Source organism: Otolemur garnettii, unplaced genomic scaffold (genome assembly GCF_000181295.1).
Source record: "Otolemur garnettii isolate 467f Iridium unplaced genomic scaffold, OtoGar3 scaffold00019, whole genome shotgun sequence".
Lineage (NCBI taxonomy): Eukaryota > Metazoa > Chordata > Mammalia > Primates > Galagidae > Otolemur > Otolemur garnettii.
In genome coordinates this window covers 24,145,931-24,167,082 of record NW_003852414.1, presented here as the reverse complement: position 1 = coordinate 24,167,082, position 21,152 = coordinate 24,145,931, and the positions used below count along the sequence as shown (strand labels likewise).

At 50.2% G+C, this 21,152-nt stretch overlaps 1 protein-coding gene across 1 annotated transcript in view; it reads left to right on the top strand.

Moving 5' to 3' along the window:
- Nucleotides 1-1,294: 1,294 nt before the first annotated feature.
- The window catches only part of PFKFB3 (6-phosphofructo-2-kinase/fructose-2,6-biphosphatase 3), a 70,900-nt gene continuing 51,042 nt past the window's right edge, over nucleotides 1,295-21,152 (top strand). Inside the window, exon 1 of the mRNA XM_023511447.1 lies at nucleotides 1,295-1,421. Within this exon, the coding sequence (XP_023367215.1) occupies nucleotides 1,406-1,421 (16 nt within the window). The 5' untranslated portion in view covers nucleotides 1,295-1,405. The remainder of the gene's footprint in view (nucleotides 1,422-21,152) is intronic.

The window sequence follows — 21,152 nt, the reverse complement described above, 5'->3', positions numbered from 1 at the left end:
CTGATACAGGCAACCTGATGCCCTCTTTCTCTAGACCAGCTGGCCTTAGATAAAATTTGCCCTCCGCGATGATTAAGTCCTTGGAGCTATGCTCACATCCACCTGACATTCTAGTTATGGCAGGGAAGGTGCAGAGGGCACCCATACTCTTTCCACGTGGAATCTGGGTCACACACACACTCCCCACCCTCAGCTTCCTGCTCCTCTGACACACATCCTCTGCCCTGTGGTGCAAAGGTGAGGTCTGAGGTCTTGGGCTGTTCTGAAAGCTTCCCCAGCAGCCTGTTCCCAGGCCAGCTCTGAGTGCTGACCCCACAGTCACTTCCCCCTCCTCCACATCCTGTCCCTTCAACAAGGGGGAGCAGGTGGGACCATTACTCATAAATGATATCAGGCTAAAAAAAGGATTCCGATTAAGAAAAGAAACAAAAATCCCTACACCGACTGGCTAAAGCTTTTCAGATCACCTGGATGGTTTTTCTCACCACACAGAAAGTGGGCCAGTTGCTATCTGCACGTTTGTCTTAAGTACCAGGAGATTCTCAGATGGTTCCTAACATTTTTTTTCAAATTCCACAGGAATTAACTCTTAACAGGTCCCAAACAGGATCTGCCTTTGGGACGCTTGGGTCATCAAATAAAAGGAACCTTCCCAGGTGATGGCCTTTGCCAAGGTCAAGAAGGGATGTGAGGTGACACCCCAAGCCCCGTCACAGTTTCTTAAGTTGCGTGTTATTTCTCTCCAGGATTTTATTGCGCTGTGTGTGAGGGACTGTTTTGGGTTCTGAGGAAACAGCAGTGAACAAAGTGTCTGCCTTCACAGATCTCCCCAACAAATGCAGAGTTTGCCAGAGGGTGACAAGTGCCTGAGGGGGAGGGCGGTCCATAAGGGCAGCCCGCAAGCGGCGACTTTCTGGGTGTCTCCTCCAGCACTTGTTCATTTCGAGGGCACCAGTCATGTGAGCGTGCCAAGGACAGAAAGCAGGATGGGACCCACAGGTCCCTTCCTGGGATGGTGGCCCTGCCAGCCCTACGGAGCAGAGGAAGGAGTGGGTTTTCTTCCCTGCCGCCCCCAACCTCTGCCAAGGCAGGAGGCAGCTTGCGGGCCCCAGCGTCGCTGTCCACCGCCCCTGCGGGACCGGGCGTAAAGGGGCGGGACCGGGGGCCACACCTAGGCTTCTCCTGCAGCCTCAGGGCGCCAGGGCGCACAGCTACGCGCCCCGCGCTTCCTGCCTCGCCGCGGTCCTCCTCCGCGCCGTGACGCGCCAAGCTTTGACCAAATATGTCCCTTTCTCCTCCCTCGCCTGCCCCGCAGCCCGCAGGCGCCCAGAGCCTCGGGGTTGCCGCTTGGACGTCGTCCTGCCTGGGAGTCGCGGGCCGGCCCCGCGGGGATGCCCCCGGCGCGATGCCCTTCAGGAAAGGTAGGGTCCACTGACACGACAGGCGCTCGCCCAAGCGTCCCGGAGACCTGCGCGGCCACCTGCGGGCACTGGAGGCTCCGTCCCCGCCAGGCGCCGAAGCCCCGCGCGCCCGGGCTGCGGCAGAGCGAGACGCGCGCTGCCTGTTCCCGCGGCCTGCGCTGCCCTCCAGCCCCACGTTGTCATCTCCAGCCCCGCACTGTCCCCTCTGGCGACTCCTTGGCCGCCCCACGTGCCAGAGCGGGGGCAGCGGAGCGCGGAGGGCGCGAGTCCCGGCACTTTGTGCGCGTCCCTGCATCCCGCCGCAGGCCAGTCCCTGGGGGCGGAAACCAGAGGGGCCGGGCGGCTTTCCCGGTGGCGGTCCGGGCGGCCGTCCTGGTGTAGGTGCGGGAGGGCGCAGCTGCGGCGCCGGGCAGTAGTTGGTTTAACCGCCTCGAGGGGTTTCTTGCCCAGAACCGAGCTCGTGGGTGGCGACGGCCCAGAAACGCAAAGGGAGCCCGCGAGGGTGCTAGCCCTTCTGCAGGCGCTGCCTCCGCGCCACCCGGCACCGAGCGGCCCTGGGCGGCTCTGCGCTGTGTAGGGCCTGCCACGAGGGCCCATGGGCCCAAGGCTCCGGGCTGGCTGGGGTCGCCATTCCACAGGCCAGGTGGGGCCACTCTTAGCTCAGAGCCTGGAACAGAAGTGGGAGCCTCAGAGGGTGGGGAGACAATCGTACTTTCACACTAGAGCGGAGCGACTCCTGGGTTAGGAGGGGCTTGGGCTCTGGTGACGATTGTCTCCCATGTGCCTGGGCACACCGAGCCCTAGACTGGCCTCCCCAGGGCCCGGGCTGCCCCCGCGCCTCTCCCCGCCCCTCCACCTTCCTGGCTGCCTCCTCCTCCTCTCCTAATTCGCAGGAACGTTAGCGTGATGCCGCCGGTGCCCAGAGGGTGCCCTGGCCCCCTCCCTTGGATTCCAAGGTGCCAGTGTGGGGTTGGTGACACTCCTGCCCTGTGGGGGTGGGGAGACCGGAAGGGAGGCGATGTCCAGAGAGCAAGGGTAGGGAGTTCTGTGCCACTGCCACTGTCCTCAGGGCCTCCATTATTTCATGTACAATGTGGTCACTTCTTCTCTCTAGGTTGCCTGGAAGCTCTCAGGATCCCTGCCCCCCTCCCCCCCATCAACTGTAGTGTGAACGGTCATTTATCTGTGAGGTCAGCACTCCTGCCCACTTTGGTCCCGCGGTCTCTGGTTGGCAAACTTCTAGAAGGTGCAGACGTCTGCTTACTTGTCATGGCACTTGGGGGCTACATTACCCAGCGAGGTATTAAATAACTGGGCTGCCCAAGTGTTACTTACTTGGGAAGATTCGCTTTGTGAGAGTACATTGGAGTGAGTTATTAGACCCCATAGGACAAAACATTTGGAAACGCCAGCTGAGTTAAGCTCTGGTCTTGCTGTTTTTAGTCTGAAGAAACCTTGCTGGGTGAAGGGGAAAACATCATCCTCCCATTCTGGGGATGACACGTGTGGAGGTCCCAGGGCGTAAGAAGTGGTGGCTTCTCTCTAAGGATGAGGGTGGCTTGGCTGCGAGACTGGGCTCTTGATTGAGAGCTGCTTTCAGGTCTTGAATCCTCCTGCAGTGTCTCCAGACAGGGGCATTCCAAGCATCCTCACATGTCTCCACATTCAGAAGGCACAAGGGGAAACTTTATTAATAATAACAATTGGAAACAAAATTAACATTTGTCAGGCAGCTTCTGAGTGCCTGGAAAACTGTGCAAAGTGGGTTGCATTGTGTATGTCCATTTACCCTCACGACGACCCCTCAGTGCCTGGTATTATTATTTCCATTTTAAAGATAACGGAAGTGAGGCCACACATCTCAGCGAATCATGACGCACAGCTGGGGCTCAGACCTCCGTAGCCTGCCTTTCCCATATGGCCACCCTAGGAGAGGACAGCATAGGACCGGATACATGATCAATACTGGGCAGAAACCGTGTGTTATGAAAAGTTCTACCACAGGCCAGACACTCCTGGAATCCTAGCACATTGGGAGGCCAAGGCAGGTGGATTGCTTGAGCTCAGGAGTTTTGAGACAAACCTCAGTAAGAGCGAGACCGGTCTCTACTAAAAACAGGAAAATTAACCAGGTGTTGTGGCAAATGCCTGTAGTTCCAGCTACTCAGGCGGCTCAAGAGAATCGCTTGAGCCTAAGAGTTTGAGGTTGCTGTGAGCTAGGCTGATGTCACTGGACTCTACCCAGGGCGGCAGAGTGAGACGCTGTCTAAAAAAAAAAAAAAAAAAAAGCCATGAACAGTCAGTGACTTCTCCACACTGGGGACGGGTAGAGACACAGGCTCAGCTGTCTGCATCTTCTGAATCTTTGGGAGCTATGGAGGCAGAAGCAGAGAACAACGGAGTCTTCTGCCAGGTGGCGAGGTCCCTGAGGGCACTGCCGTCACAGGTGCTGAATTCAGAAACTCTGGTTGGGGTATGGTGGAGAACTTGGCCATCCAGAGGTCAAGGCCATGGCTTCTGGATGTACTTCTCAGTCATTTGTAGGGCCCAGAGTCTCCGCGGATGTTGCAGGAGGGCAGGAACCAAGTTATATCACATTGAGGGATGGACCTCTTCCAAATTCCTGCAGGTCAGCTACTTGAGACAAGAACTCAGTGGCAGACAGACCCAAGTTGGATCTCGCCTTTTCTCCCCATAAGATTGGTATTGGGCCATCACTGGATTGGCATTGGGCCATCACTGACCCTTCTGTCCTCTGCTGAGCTCTGCTGTGCCAGGCACTGCCCCTCGGGGTCTCTCCCTCAGCAGGGTGTGCTCTTAGGGGGTCGCTCTTCTCCCTTGGTGCCTAGGAGCCTGCTGAATGTGGTCTGGGCTCCCCAGTCACTTCAGGGACTGCGTCTGGCCTACATGCAGCGTCCTCGCTCAGGAGAGGGGACCTGCTGACCAGGCTGAGTTAGCTCCTTCTTGGATCAGGGGCCTTCTGGTCCCAAGGTTTCCCCCCTCCCCAGCGGTTTATCAGTCCAATTCTCTGCTGGCAACATCTTTCCAGGCCTTTTATCCTTGAGCTGTGCCCTCTGACATGTTTCCCTTACTCCTAAAAGTGAACTTTCTGCTGTGGTCAGGTGCGTTCCTCAGCATCTGACAGTGGCCACCCAGAACCTCCTCTGGGTGTGCGATTTCACCTGTACTTCCCTGCTCAGACCCAGCCTACCTCCTTAAGGGCCTCCCCAGCTTCCTGCTACACTCGTGCACACAGGCACACAGGCACGCAAGCTTCTGACCTTTCTCTAAGGCCCTTCTCAAGTTCGTGTATTCTCTGACAACTTTTCCATCGGCTCCACACGCCGGGCAGCTCTTGCAGGTATATCCTGTCCCTTAACCAGAGCTAGGCACTCACTTGTTCTGAGAATGCATCCTGCATGGCAGTCTCGTGAGCTGTGAGGTAGGGTCTGGACTCCACACTTAACGTGGGCCTGGCGAGTACTTCATAAACTAATGCACTTGGTTAATCTGTCAGAATCTCCATTCTCTTTGGCAGAGCTCATCAAAGACCCTTACACACTGAACACTATCCTGGTGACATGCACACTAAAAGCCTTGACTTCAGCATTATGAAATGAATCCATGTAGCAAAAACATATGTACCCCCTCGATATGAAAAAAAGATTGTTATTAACCCTAAACACTTACAGATGACTGTCATCCCTCATCTCTAATCTAAAATAAAGACAATACCAAGCCTTCCAAGGAAGAGGAATACATTTCTGATTTGTACTACAGTCATTATTTTAATATTTTATTTTTTTGGAACCACCAAATATCAGATTCTAAACACCACCTGGTGTGCAGGCCTGCACCGTCTGCCTGAGGTTGGCTCAGCCCTTGGGGGCTCATTCACTTGGTTTCTTTTTGAATGGTGCTAAAAACACCACCTGCTCCTAAGTCCTCAGGAACTGTAGATCCTCAAATTCCCCCACACAGCTGCTCCTCTGCCCGCTGCAGTGAACTAGGAGGAGATCCTTTAACTTCCCAGCCCACTGGAGTTTCCCAGGACCGGCCTGCAACTTCTGTGCGTGCCGTCCTTGATATTGTACATGGCTGAATCTGGATACAAAGAACAAAGGACAAAGGACTTGCAAGTCACTTGAGAAGCCTGAGAAGGGTGGGGAGGGGACAGGCAATGGGGGCCTGCCCCCGCCCTTGTTCTGTTCGGGGCTTGGGGATTCTCATAACACCTGCCGCTTCCCAGCCCCCAGCACCAGGACTTCCAGGAGCCTCTGAGCAGACACCACTCACTCACTCCACAGCACTGTGGTCACGCTTGAAGCCTGTTTGCATATGGTTCTGGAAGTTGCTCGGGCCGTAAGGGTAGGCGTGGTTGGAGGAAGCATAGGGAAGAGTCGGTAACATGTATGAGGACGGCAGGGTGTGGGGGCAAGAAGCAGGTCCACCTGCCCGGGCTCCAGCGGGGTAATCTCAGTGAAGCTGCGGAAGATCACCTGGCCTCAGTTTACCCAGCTGTCATCTTGCCTCCAGGTCCCTCCCATGAATGCTGCTTTCAGTCCCTCCCATGCTTGCCACACCTCCTCCCAAGCCCCCTAACTAGGTTGGCTGCAGGAGGCAAAGGGAATTCCACCTGCACCTTTGTCCTCCATAGACTTTGTACTGTACATCCCACTTGGCGCCTTCCCAAACTCTGGGTTTGCAGGTAAGTGGCTGAGTCAGAGGCCACCACCCTGAATTCTCCAGGCTGTGTGCTCCTTTGGCTTTGACTCAGGATGGGGCTTTATGGCCAAAGGGTGTCAGTGTTGGGATCCAAGCCCTGGACGCACCATTATGCCCTTCCTCTTGCCGAGACAGCCTGGACCCTGGTCTCTGACGTCTGCCACCCTCGTCACCAGTCTGCAGCTCCTTCCAGTGGCTCTGGGTCAAAGAAGCCTCCAAGTTGTCTAGTAGCCTGTCCTTCCTGCCCCACTTCAGGAAGGAATGACGGTGCACCATGCAGAAGGCCAGAGGAAACAATCTAGTTCATTTATTTTGGAAGCTCAAAGGCCCAGTGTTTTCTTTGTAATTTTAATTGTAGGCAACTTAGAAAATGATAAGGAAGAACACAGAACTTGCTTATCCTTTCATGACCTGCAGGGGAGGAGGAGTACCAAGATTTCCTGCTGGGGGCAGGACAGTGAATGGGGACAAAAGAGGACAGTCCCTGTCTGTGGACATCCCCCCATCACCTGCTTCTGCACACCCCAGACACCAGTGGCAATTTGTGTACAGGCTCTGAGCAAAGAGTCTGGCTCTGGGGACATCCCAGGTCCTGGCTGGAGCAGCCAAAGGAGTCTGAAGAGCGGAAGAGTTTGCTTCTGATGCCACTTCCGTGAGCAGCCTCCCCAGAAGTCTCCAGAAGGGGCTCTGACTCTGACCTGACGGGACAGCTTAGTAAACACCTGCTCCCTCCTCCCCCCCAACCTGGGTTTCAACACTCACTTGTCAGAAAGAGAGCCTCCCTGCAGCCCCTGATCTCCTGGTCAGATGAACAATAGGCAGATTTTACAGGGGAGCAGCCCCAAGCATTGGCACCTCCCCCCTGAAGTGAGGGGCACTGAGGTGCCTCTGGTGCTCGGTGCTCCTGAGGTTTTGGCTGCTTGCCTGGGATGCTGCCCCCCGGGGATGGGACTCTGAAGAGGACTCCTCTGGGAGTCCTGTCCTATCTCAGGAGTAGAGGAAGATTAATCAGTCAGTGGAGGCAGGCAGTGGGGAAGGACTCCCGGGGCAGTGTGGGTTTGAAAAGGAAAAGAGAAAGAGGAAGGAGTGAGGAAGCTCGTTGATGCCCGCAGCCTCGGGGAAGGCTGGTTTCCGCACCGCACCGGGGTTCTGTGAGTGTGGGAGGCAGAGGGTGGCTCTGAGCAGGGGCAGGGAGGAACAGCTTCATAGGAGGACAGGACAGACTCCTGTGGCTCCTGTCCCAGGCAACGCAGGAGAATGAACTGGGGAACTTTGCCCCAGAACTCTGATTTAGTATTCTGGCTTGATGGGCAAAAAGTGTCATGCTGATGTTTTCTAGACTATTCCATTGGTTGGAAAAAGGGTCTGGTCTTGTTCCAATAGATGTGTGGGTGGTGACCCACACATTTGAACTTGCTGTTGGGGCCTCAGCTGTGGGACTGGATGCCTCCCCTCCTGGGCCACCCTACAGGAGGCCTCTGGGTGAGATTTAGGGCCAGGTAAGGCTGAGGCTCTGCTCAGGGCTCTCTCTGGCACTGCTGTGGGGCACAGTACTCCAAGGGGCTTTTTGAGCTTGGCAGCCTGGGAGGAAGCGTCTAGGCAACAGGCTGAGTCGCACCGCAGTAACCAGCCACCTGCAGAGCCAGATTTCTCCAGGACATTCAGAAAAGGAACATTTTGAGCACACTAACAAAGAGAGTCTGTAGATCTGGTGGCTGAGGACATTTAGCAGAAAAAGCAAGAAACATAATCAGAAGGCTGCCCCCCCTTGCTCTTGCCTCCCCTTGTCCGAGATGTCATGGGAGTCACTTCACGAGCCCTGCAGGCATCTGGCAGATAGTCACTGGCTGCCCAGTAGCGCAGGTGGGGATGCGGCAGTGAGCTAGACAGACCAGCGCCTGCCTGCTCTGGAGCAGTGAGCATGTGAACACTGCGGGCCCCTAGGGCAGAGTGGTAGGTTGGAGACCCACCGGAGGGAGGGAGCGGGTGTGGTGCTGACTGCTCCCAGGGCATCCCAGCTGAGGAGGGGCAAGTGGTGGGGGGACCTGCGGGGGGCCTGGGAGCAGCAGGGGGCTGGGGAAGGGCACTGACGGTGGGTGCAGGTCCTCCTCGGCCACAGGTAGGCTCCTGAGGGTTTAGTGGATTAACTTGATGATAACAGAGATCCGGAGAGTAGACTGTAAGTATGGGGGTGGGGCAGGCAGGTGGGGCAGGAGTCTTTGGGTGTCATGCAGGTGGGTGGTGACAGAGGCTGAGATGGGGGGGGGAGGCTGGATTCTGAATATATTTAGGAGACAGAGAAGGCAGGATCTGCTGATGGATTCAGTGCGGGGTGGCAGAAAGGGTGAGTCACGGATGCCTCCTACAGCTGCCATCTAGCAGTCTGATATGCGCTGCTGAGGTGGGTGGCACCGAGTGGGCAGGGCTGCTCCCTCCAGGGGCTGTCTTTTTCGGACACAGGAGCAGTCACAAAGTCACCCCTGAGCAGTTCCAAAGGATTAGGACTCAGCGGGCAGCCCTCCAGAAAGAGCCCCCCTCCATGCTCTGGGGCAGCCGCCAGACAGACTTCTCTTGCTAAGAAGGTGGCTTTCTAGCTCAGGGCTGATGATCTTTGCCACCTACAAAGAACTCCCCACATTTCCACGTGGCTCACTAATAGGCGTGGAGTGTGACATCCTCCAAGTTGGCAGGGGAGCATTTATGAGGTTTTCCAATTCCCAGTGTTTCCATGTGAGTGATATCTAATTACGGACTAAGTTTCTGTCCTGTCCTGTGTTTCCACAAACAGTGAAGGGCTCCATGGTGAGGGGAGGATAAAACCTTGCTCCAGGAAGGCCTCCAGAACAGACTTGGCCTGGTCCTCAGCTGACCAATTAGCCTCCACTCAGGTGGTCCCTCATCCTGCTTTGACTGGATTTCCCTGGTTTTAACCTCAAAAGTCAGTCACCCTTGTCTCCAGCCAATCCTGTGCCATGGTCTTGACGACAGCTAGATGACCTCATCTTAGCGAACGGGGTATAAAAACCTCACTGAAAATAAAAATGAAGAATGAGGAAGTTAATTTTATGACCCTGGGCTATTGGCTTGAAATTATGGCAGATAATTTTCATACAGTTCTGCCAAACAGAGTTATTAGAGAATCAAAACAAGGGTTTACCATCAACTTGCTGCCATAATAACGGCAGAGGAATCTCAGTCTTGAATGGCCAGTTTCCTTGTGACAAACCTAAATTCAAAAGTCCCCCTTTATAATAAGACGGTGTCAGCATGCCCCAGCCTGGGTGTAAATGGAGAACACAGAGGGAGCCTACTTGAAGCTGATGTTCAAGTCTTGGATTATAGGAAACCTTTTTCATTTAAAGCCACTTGAATGGAGCAAAAGGTCATGTTGTCACTATTGCTTTATACAAAATTGTTTTTTTTTAACCTTATAAAATATAAAACCTTAAAGAATTCATTTGGGAGTGAATAATAATACACAGCATAACTGCACAAGTGGACAGTCCTTTGTCCCTCTGTGGTTATCTTCTCTTCTCTGGCTTCCATTAGGAATAAATGAATGGCTGATAAAACCTAAGAATTGGGCAGTGTCGGGCATAGTGCCTGTCATCCCGGCATTCTGGGAGCTTGAGGTGGGTGGATCGCTTGAGTTTAGGAGATGAGGCCAGCCTGAGCAAGAGCAAAAAAGCAAACAAACAAACAAAAATTAGCCGGGCGTTGTGGTGGGCACCTGTAGTCCAGCTACTCAGGAGGCTGAGGCAAGGGAATCGCTTGAGCCCAAGAGTTTGAGGTTGCTGTGAGCTATGATGCTACAGCACTCTACAGAGGGTGACATAGTGAGTCTCAGTCTCAGAAAGTAAGGTAAGAAGGAAGGAAGGGAGGGAGGGAGGAAAGAATCAGGTAGTTGCAAAGGAAATAAAGAAATTTAACCTCTTTAGTGATCTGGAACACGCAGGTCGAGCCCACAGTGAGTGACACCTTTCACCCCTATGTGGCCAGCATAAATGAATAAGTCTTATAGTTTTAAGTGTCAGAGAGAATGCAGATCCCAAAGGTCCCTTATGCATTGCTGGTGGGAGTGTAAGTTGGTACGAGCACTTGAGAGGCAGTTCGGCATTATGGCACAAAGTTGAAATTCACATACCCTAAACCAGCAATGCCATACCTTGGTCTGTCACAGAGGAACTCATGTTCTTCAGGGAATGTTTCTAGCGGCACTTTTCATAGAAAAGCCCTTAAGCAACCCAAATGCATGTTGACAGGAAAATAAATAATTCTTGGCATATTTGCATAAGGGAATGTTTATACAGCAGTCAAAATGAGCCATACTCAAATAGATTCCAGGTCTCAAAGCTGTTGATGACTATGAAAAAAAAATCCCCAAACAACAGGTACAGTGAAGTACTTTTTAATAAAACTAAAACAACCGAAATGAAGCAATATGCTTGTTGGGGGATATATATCTAATAAGATTTCATGACGATGGTTACTTCTCTTTGGAGGGAGGCAGGAACAGGGGATTGGGGAACTGTAACTTAGTGTCAGTAATTCCGAGGCTGGTTGGCAGCTGGATTCACAGTCATCTGTTATATTATTGAAACAAACACCAAGGAGGTCAATGCCAGGCTCAGTGGTGAGAACATGAGATGAACTCAGAATTACAGTTACTGAAATCCTCTGTGCCTGAGATCCATAAAGCTAAAATGAAGAGGCGTCTTCCCACCTACTTGTTAAAAAATCATGGTTTATAAGAGAGCTTCAGTGCAAGTAGATTGCCAGGTGTGCCTATGGGTGTGATTGTTTCCATTATTATTATTATTACTATTATTATTATTATTATTTTGAGACAGAGTCTCAAGCTGTAGCCCTCAGTAGAGTGCTGTGGCTTCACAGCTCACAGCAACCACCAGCTCTTGGGTTTAAGCGATTCTCTTGCCTCAGCCTGCCAAGTAGCTGGGACTTCAGGTGCCCACCACAATGCCCGGCTGCGCCAGCCTCCTATTCACTGAGCTATAGGCAGTACCGGGTGGGATTGCTTTCTAAAGGAAACAAGTATCTAGATGGTATAGTAAGTCCACCACTGAACGTCTCACTTCATCAAAATGTAACACAGAACCCCCTTTAAAAAGAAATTAAAGGCTCAGCGCCTGTGGCTCAAGCAGCTAAGGTGCCAGCCACATACACTTGAGCTGGCGGGTTTGAATCCAGCCCAGGTCCGCCAAACAACAATGACGGCTGCAACCAAAAAATAGCCAGGCATTGTGGCAGGTGCCTGTAGTCCCAGCTACTTGGGAGGGGGAGGCAGGAGAATCGCTTGAGCCCAGGAGTTGGACGTTGCTGTGAGCTGTGATGCCACAGCACTCTACCCAGGGGGACAGCTTGAAAGAAATTAAATATTTAAGTCTTAACCAAGGAATGAAATTATTTGGAGATTCTATTTTCCAAAAAGCCAAGTACGGCCTATTAATTAGTAGTTCCTTTTTTTTTTTTAAATTTGAGACAGAGTAGAGTGATATGGTGTCATAGCTCACAGCAATCTCAAACTGTTGGGCTCAAGAAATAAATCCACTTGCCTCAGTCTCCCAAGGAGCTGGGACTACAGGCACCTGCCACAATGCCCAGCTAGTTTTTCTATTTTTATTGTTTTTTTTTAGTTTTTCTATTTTTAGTAGAGATAGGGTCTTGCTCTTGCTCAGGCTGTTCTCGAATTCCTGAGCTCAAGCAATCCCCCTGTCTTGGCATTCCAGAGTGCTAAGATTACAGACATGAGCCACTGTACCTGGCCTAATTAATAGATATTTAAAGGTAGGTACCCTGATTAAAGAGGACTATAAATGCAAGGTGTGATCCTGGACTGGATTCTGGACATTTCAAGGACAAATGGTGAAATTCATTTGGAGTCTGTATGGTATTGGAGTTAATTTCTCGACTGTGATGGCTGTGCTACCATTATGCATGTAAGCAAGCATTTATGTTTTTATGTGATACACATTGAAGATTAAGGGAAATGGGACACATTTTACCCTCCAATGGTTTAGGAAAAAGATTTGAGTATTTTTTAATTAAAAATTTATTATTGTATATGTAGTATTATAATATATATAATAATTTTTAAATTAATAATATGTATAGAGAGAATGATAAAGCAAATGTAGCTAAATGTTAACGATTGGTGAATCTGGGTGAAGAACATATGGGAATTCTTTGTGCTACCTGAAAATTTTCTGGGTTTGAAATTATGTCAAAATGAGAAGTTAAAGAAATAAGGTTCCGGGTCACCTTTCCAACCTTAGCTCTTAATATTGTCCAGTGATTCCTTTAGACTCATCTTTCTGTTCCTCACACATGCCTGCCTCACATCCCAGGGCTTTGTCAGGTCACCCAGCCTGGAGTCATGTTATGGGTCCCTGTAATGGTGACCTTAGCTCCGGTCATTTCTTTGAATTGCTTAGAATGAGAATGTTTCCCATTTGTAACTAAACGGTTATCTATGGAGGGATCCTTTGTGGTCACTCACAAAGTGTGAATAGAATATTCTGTTTCAATACCTTTTTTTAAAAACAAAAACATTTTTGATTGTCGTAAATGCATTTACAATTTACCATCTTAACCATTTTTAGGGACATGGTTCAGTGGTGTTAAATACATATATTCACAATGCTCTATAATCATCCCTACCACCCACCTTCAGAATTTTTGATCTTGGAGAACCGAAACTCCACACCCATTAAACACTAACTCCCATTCCCATCTTCCCTGGCAACAGACCACACCCATTCTACATTCTGTCTCTGGAACTGTCCCTACTCTAGGAACCTCATATAAGTGGAATCTTACAATATTTGTCTTTTGGTGACTGGCTTATTTCACTTAGCATAATGTCCTCAAGGCTCAGCCATGTTGTGGCAGATGTCAGAGTTCCTGTCCTTTTTGGAGATGAATAATATTCCATCACATGGGTAGACCACACTTGGTTTATCCATTCATCCATCCATGGACTCTTGGGTTGCTTTACTTCTTGGCTGCTGTGAATAATGTTGCTATGAACATGGGTGTGCCGATATCTCTTTGAGACCTTGCTTTCAATTCTTTTGGATAAATACCCAGAATAACCTTTTATGCAATAGTTTTAGCATCCATTGGTGATTCTTGACTGAAACGCTTACTACAAAGGGGGTTATGAAATGGTAACTTACCATTTCTGTTATTTTTTCTATGTTTATTTGTTGGCATTCTTTTGTAAAGAAGCACTTTCCTGCCTGTCCTCCCTTTTACTAAATTTCATTTTTATCGTTAGTAGTAGTACTAGCATTGTGTATGGACTCAGGGATTTTTAAAATTAATATTGCACGTGTTATAATCCATTCCTGACATTATTCATTTGATGCTCAAGTTGTTTCACATTTGGCTGACAGCCCTTTTAGGCCATCTGCTGTGTACTTTTGACACATCCTCAACTGCTTTATTATTATTATTATTGTTTTATTTTACAGACAGGATATTGCTGTGTCACACAGGCTGGAGTGCAGTGATGTGATCATAGTTCACTGTAGCCTAGAACTTTGGGGTTTGAGTCATCCGCCCACCTCAGCCTTCTGAGTAGGTGGGATCACAGGCTTACACCACCATGTTCTGCTAATTTTTTTAAAGATTTTTTTTCTAAAGTCAGGGTCTTGCTATGTTGTGAAGGCTAGTCTCAAATTCCTGGCCTCAAGCAATCCTCCCACCTTAGCCTCCCAAATGCTGCGATTACAGGTGGGAGCCACTGTGCCTGGGCCCCATCCATTTTTGAGCTCTTCCTTACTCTTCACCATCCAGACATTCCAGACTTGTCTTTGCTTCCCAGTTTCAGTCTTGGAGCCATACCTCCAAGGAGCCCTGGTGGAGGAGAATGTAGTTAGAAGCCAGGATGTGGACTTTGGTGTGTTTCTTGCTACTGGGGTATCATTCGTCCTATTGCCTTTTCAGTGGACAGAGCTAGGAAACAGTTACTTTGTAAATCATAAATTCACACTGACCGCATTTATTCCAGTCCAACACCAGTCCTCTCTTTCCCCCATTCAAAGTTTGTATCTTGGTTTGCTTTTCATGTTTTGCCAGGAATGCTATCTTCATCTTAAATCTCCTTTGCTCCTGGTTGTATTACTTTTTTTTATTTTTTGAGACAAAGTCTCAAGCTGTCCCCCTGGGTAGAGTGCTGTGTCATCACAGCTCACAGCAAACTCCAACTCCTGGGCTCAAGCGAGTCTCCTGCCTCAGCCTCCCAAGTAGCTGGGACCACAGGTACCCGCCACGACGCTCGGCTATTTTTTGGTTGCAGCTGTCATTGTTTTGGCGGGCCCGGGCTGGATTCGAACCTGCCACCTTAGGTGTATGTGGCTGGCGCCTTAGCCACTTGAGCCACGGGCGCCAAGCCCCTGGTTGTATTACTTATAAAAATAAAACTCAGAATGAGAATACCTGACACTCCCATGAGGGATGGCACTACGCAAAGGGAGATGGGTTGGTCAGGGTAGGGGTGTATGGGCGAATACCAGATCTCTTGGGGCTTTAAAAACGTGCACAGACAAGAGCGTCCGAAAGTCAGTACCACCGAGAACACTTTATGTGACATCCCTCCCAATCATTGCACATGAGTGCATATTATTTTTCATAACAATAAGGAAGTTTTAACGCAGTCCCCCCAAGCCCTGTACCTGAATGTAAACTCTTGCTGCGCTACCTACTTCTCCCAGAGCAACACAGAAAAGGTAAGACCCGTGGGAGTTGGGCAGGGCAGCTGCATCTTGTAGGTCAGCCCGGGACTAGGGGCGGGGCTTAGGGAAGCCCGCGCTGATTGGGTGCGGCGCACGAGCCTGTTAGCGAGTGCCCCGCCCCACCCACGCCGCGTTCACGTGCCGCCGCGCGCCTTCCGGGTGTGCCCCGCGCAGCCCCAGCCTGCCTCGCGGCGCCTGCCGGGCTCGTGAGAGCTCCCTGGACCCCAGGCTCGGCCCTGGAGGCTTCCCCGCCCGTTTCTCGCGGGCTGCTGCTGCTGCCTTCCTGGCCGAGAGTGTTTTCTGAGAAGGCCTGGGAGCAGCTGTGCTTTGTAAATACGCCAGAGGAAATAGGTCCGGAAGGTGTTTGGCGGATACGGGAGTTGGGTGGGGCCGAGGCGGGCATGCAAGCCGCAGAAGGGAAAACACGGGCAGCGCTTTAAAAACAAAGTCCTGAACTTGGGAGGTTGCATAAGAGCACGAGATGTTTTTGTCTTTGAGAGTTGGTAAGAAGAAGAACGGGGTGCCAAGCCCGCGGCTCGTGGACGCGGCGTTCTGTGTGGCGTTCGGGTAAACAGCGCCCGAGGGTGCTGCGGCGGGGCCGTCCCAGGGTCGCAGTGGTCTCCAGGCCACGAAATCACAGTTACCTCCTGGATGCGGGTCCTTGCGGACTCTGGGACCGCCCCTTGCCCCTGGTTTGGGGTCCAGGACCCCCTGACCCCCGATCCAACGGTGCATTGGCTGTGTGGCTCCATCCCAGCTGCTGTACATCCATTTTGGCGGGGGTGTGGTGTGACTTAGCTGTTAGTGCGTCAGGAAATAAGTCATATGAGGCCCTGTTAAACTGGGGATGTTTAACCCAGAAGATTGGCAGGGCACTTGACCCCTGCCGGCAGGTATTTTAAAGTCTCCCTGGTGAACCAGACGCTAATATTGCCTCAGGGGACAAAAAGATAACAGGCGAGGTTCAGGTCAATTATAGAGAAGGTCAGTTCATGTCAGTTACAGAGGTAAATTACAAAGAATGGGTAGGGTACCACCTTTCTCCCCAGAAGAGTCTGGCACAGCTAATGTTTATGTATATTAGAGAATGGTGGAGCTAAACTGGAAATTCTCATTTGCCAGCATACCCAAAGCCTAGAGACAGAGACTTTGTGTAGAGACAGAGACTTTGTTGCCCAGGCTGACGTACAGTGGCTGGATCACATAGTTCACTGTACTCTGGAGATCCTGGGCTCAAGCCTCCCAAGTAGCTGAGACTATAGTTGCAAACTCCCATGCCCAGCTAATTTTTTATTTTATTTTTTGTAGGGTGGGGATTTTGCCATGTTACCCAGGCTGGTCTTGAACTCCTGGCTTTAAGGAATCCTCCTATTTTGGCCTCCCAAAGCACTAGGATTGGAGATGTGGGGTGATGCATCTGTTTTAATGGAATGGATTACTTTGTGAATAATCATACTGCAATGGCAATTATTCATAAAGTAATAAAGGGTTTCTGCACTGATTGATTGCTTTAGGGTCTGTCCACCCGTGTTTAGCTTTGTCATTGACTGTTTACCTCAGAGAGACATTGTCCCTGGCTAAAGGAGGATGCCAGGACTGTTTTGGGATAGAGGAAGCCTGCCATATCACCAGCAAGTCAGGTCTTCAGTAGTGCATGGCCTGTTGTCCCTACAGGTGCCCTTGGACTTGTTAAAAGCACAGTCATGACTTTGGACTTAACTGTGGTCACAGTAGCTCACTGGCATTCATCTTTCCCACTGGAAATGAGACCTACACAGGAAGGCTTGAGCACTGGAGGAGTAACTTTGACCTGAAAAAATTTCAGCACTCCAGGCAGGACCAGTACAGTGCCCTGAAAAGTTGGGAAGAATAGTGTCAGTGCTGGTCTGATTCAGCTCTGTGGTCCCCACTGTCCTATATTTTAGTCAGGAGTGCCCTGAGGGTTGCATGCTGATTTTGTGAGCATTATTTTGTTTTACTTCTCTGTGATGTTAGATAGCATGAAAAGTATGTGTGGACTTTTTTTTTTTTTTTTTGGCTAACCTGCTTTGATTAGTGTTTGTGTATTTAATGTGTGGCCCAAGACAACTCTTACTGTTTCAATGTATAGCAGAGGAAAAAAAAAACCAAAAAAGGTTGGACACCCTCTTTTTAGATGCTAAGTTGGTAGTGATGCATAGCAGGTAACCCTTTTCAGGTCTTAGGCTTGCTTTATGGATTGATAGCTTCATACTTTCTTTTCTTTTTCTTAGCTACATACTTTATGAAGAGAATACTTTAGGAGTTTCTACCAACTTTATTGCCCAATATAAATCACTTTCACATGGCTTAGAAGAAGGTAGGGTGTGGAATGTGTAGGGAGTGATAGTATCTGGTTTTTATTGGATCCCTAGCAGATGTGGTTACAAGTTATCAAGAACCTATCTGATAGTATGACCCATGCCCTCCTCCCCTGGAGGAGTTTGCCTGAGGTAGTATCCATGTTTTCTCCCCTCTTCATGGGGCACAATTTGTAGCACTGAAGATCCCCTTCCTGGCTTTCAATAGGTCTCCTGCACTATTCATCCTCCTGTACCCTCAGGGAGTTGAGGATTGGAGATGGGTCAAGATAGAGGAACCCAGCCCTAAAGTGCACTGTAGGGAAAGTGAAATGGTATTTCTGTGTCCTTAGGTCTTTTCCTGTTCTCTCCTTGGTTAGGTCCTCTGATCCTTCATTTTCATCATCTTCAGATGATAGTAGCCCAGTTTGCATTTTAAGTTAGCTCTAAGTTCTGTATCTCAAAGAGATGTTAATTTAGGGGCAGGGTAGGGACCAGGTCAAATCATGTGGTCTTCTTTTGGTAGCGTCCCCCACTCTGCAGCCCCAGTTTTTAACTTAGAAGGTAGAGGGGAGGCTGGTGGGCTTCCGAGTGCTTTGGAAGGCCAGTAGCCATGGAATTCTCCACTCTGTCCCTGCTTACTGGGCTAGGGCCCTGGCTACCCACCCTGATGTCCTTGTGTTCATGAACCTGCTTGGAGCATGCTGCTTCCGGCTCTGCTGGAGGCTGGGGAAGCAAGCCAGAGGCAGGGTAGTGGGATGCTGGGCTCTGGAGCTGGACATCCTGGGTTCAGATATTGGCTTTGCCACTGTGTAGATGTGTGATCTGGGAGAATTTATTTCCCTAATGTCTCTGTGCTTCAGTTTCTTTACTGATCAGTCTTACGGGCTTGTTGCGAGGATTAAATGAGCTGCTGAGCACAAATCACTTCTGCATGGCCCAGCAGATGCTTAGTGCTTCCTAAGTGGTGGTGAATATTTTTGTCTTTAAGGAGCTCTCAGTCCAGCAGTACAACTGTGCTGCTACTACTACTCACTTGTATATGAGTTTAATGGGCCAGAAGTACAAGGGTGAGCTGGCTGCCCCTCTGGTGGGTGCTGAATGTTCTTGCAGGTCTGTGAGAGCCTGGTGTAAGGTGAGGTGGGGCTGGGCGGTTTCCAGTGGTTTGACTCGCTACCCGAGAAAACTTCCACATCACTCATCCACCAAAGCCTCCCAATATGGTCCTTAGTGTCTCCTTAAAAGTTCTTAAACAGGGATGCCTCCCTTGTTCTTACCACATGGATCTGCTTGGGGGGCAGGTATACCTGGGGGAGAGCACTTTTTCTCATTTTTTCACTTTCCTGCCAAGAGGATTATAATAGGGTCTCTGGTAGCTGTGCGAGGGATTTTAAATTCAGTGAGCAAAGGGATACGGGTGCTTAGAACTGGGCCACCATGGAGCCGTGGGAAGGGTGAGAGGGGACATCCCCAGGAGTTGCAGAGTAGACTTGTTTTCTCTGGGATATTTGATTGTGATCTTGGGCCCTGGGGTGATCCTCAAATGAAGCAGGGATAAACCTGCCACTGCTGACCCTGGACTGGAGGGGGGTGGGGAGGAGCAGGGACAAGTGTGTCCTGGCCTAAGCATTCAGAGGTGTTTGCTGGGGTCTGTAGATGCTCACAAATGTGCGGAATTTAGAAGCCACAAAGAGTTGTCACTCTCCAACCGTTTATGCCGCAGGCTGAAACCCCAGGAGGCTCCTGCCTGACTCCCATTTTTATAAAGTTTTTTCCCTTGGGTGTGTGTTTCCTTTAAACCTTCCCCAGCCTCTTTCAGGTTCCGGGTCTGGAATACTGAGAAGATGGACTGAGTGTGCTGGGAGTTGCTTTCTGGAAAGCATCGATTTCTTTCTTGATTTCTCCTATTCCCTATTTGTAGTTACCTTAAATTTGTAACATTTTGACTTTTTGCATTGAATTTCTTGGACTTCTGTGGTTATTCTGAAATGGGAAGCGGGGATGGGAGAGCACACTTAGGCCCACCCTGTGGTTCTTTAATGAAGAGACCATGGCTTTACTTTTAAGCAAAAGAACCTTGTTTACCACTTACCAGAGCTCTGGAAATAGATGTTTAATCCTAAAACAGGAAGGCTGGGGTTAGGTTGGTAAGCCTAGATGCAGTTTAAAATCCTCTCTCTTGACTAGTCACCTTATCTGGAGTAACTGAGTGGATTGTTGGCTAATCTGGGAATGAGACTGCTAACTGCTGGAACCGCAGGGCAGCCTGCTTTCCAGACTCACTTGTCCCCACCCTCTCAACACTTTTTTATTCCTCTAACAAATGAAACTGGAATAGAAACTTTCAGTCACAAAAATCCTTGGAGCCACTGAGGTACAAATGAGAAGACTAGGAGCAAAAGTGGAGGGTGAGGACAGTGTAGGGGGGTGGCTGAGCTGAGTCACAAGGAGCTGGGTTGGGCTGGGACAGGGACTGAGAGCCGCTCAGAGGTGCTCTAAGGCCAAGGAGATCCAGACCCCAGTGGCTTCCCCAGTCCAGCAGCTGGAAGGCAGATTCTTAGGTTCTCCTTAGAGCCTCCAGGATTACGTTGGGTGCCTGAAGGAAGTATTACAGCTTCTTGCTCTTCTCTGTTTAACTTCTCTTTTGAATTGTCTATTTCTATATAAGGGTTATTATGTTTGTAGTGTATCAGTATAGTAGCACACGTATGTAATTTACAAATAAATAGCTTATTAGGGATAGTAGTTTGTGGTCAGTGGGGTTTGGATGCTTCTGCTCAAAGCTGTGGGGCAGGAACCAGTTCCTGTCTAGCTTAGATCCTGAGTGTCATTTGGAGACAGTTCAAATGCAAATTCTTGTTCCATAGGTCTGGCTGGAGCCCAGACTTGTGCAGGTGGAAGGCTGACTCAGAGGGCTGAGTTGGTGATTTCCTTCCTTTTGCCGCAATATGCCGTTTGGAGTCTTAGTCATCAAGGGAAACCCGAAAACCACTGGGTGTCAGGGACAGTCACTCTGCTGTCTCCTGGAATACCCTGGAGACAGAGAAAGTCCCAGCATCTGTTCACATCAGGGACCTGTGCCTCCTAATAGCTGCTGCAGTCCTCTGCAGAAGGCTGAAGGTGCTGTGTGCCTGGAGGGGCTCTGTGCTGGGAGAGGGGGGGAGGTGCAGGCCACACTTGGAGCAGGGACAGTCAGGAGCCCGGCCGGTCTTCTGCCACCTGTGCCGGGCAGACTGATGTCTCCCTGCCTTTCCTGGCCTCAGACTGTCACTCAGAGTGTGTCACTCGGCTGGCAACATGAGCTAGCACACTTAGACACTGCTGCTTAAAACTGTAACCCCATGAGGTTGATACTCTCTGCCATGTTCAGGATGAGGAAACCGAGGTACTGGATGGTTAAGTGACTTAGATCCCAGGGTCTGTACGTGGTAAGTGGAGGCAAATTCTCACTTCGTGCTCACTGTGCCTTCTCTTTCAATACAAATGGCCTGTGGTGTGAGAGTCAGGCTTGACACAGAGACTCACTCTGTCACTCTGGGTAGAGGGTCATGGCATCAGCTCACAGCAACCTCAAGATTTGGGCTCAAGCGATCCTCCTGCTTCAGCCTCCCGAGTAGCAGGGATTACAGACACCTGCCACAATGCCTAGCTAGTTTTTCTATTTTAGTTAGAGACAGGGCGTCACTTTGCTCAGGCTGGTCTTGAATACCTGATCTCAACCAATCCACTCTCTTGGGCCTCCCAGAGTGCTGGGATTATAGGTGTGAGCCACTGTGCTTGGCCCATAGGCTTGAGTTTTTGAGACATAAATTCTCATTTGTCAAATATTTAAAATGTGTCAGTTCTAAGAATTCAGAAATGGACATGATACCTGTCCTTGGCCTTAAGGAGTTTGTGGTCTTTGGAGGGGACAAATAAAGATGAATGGAGCA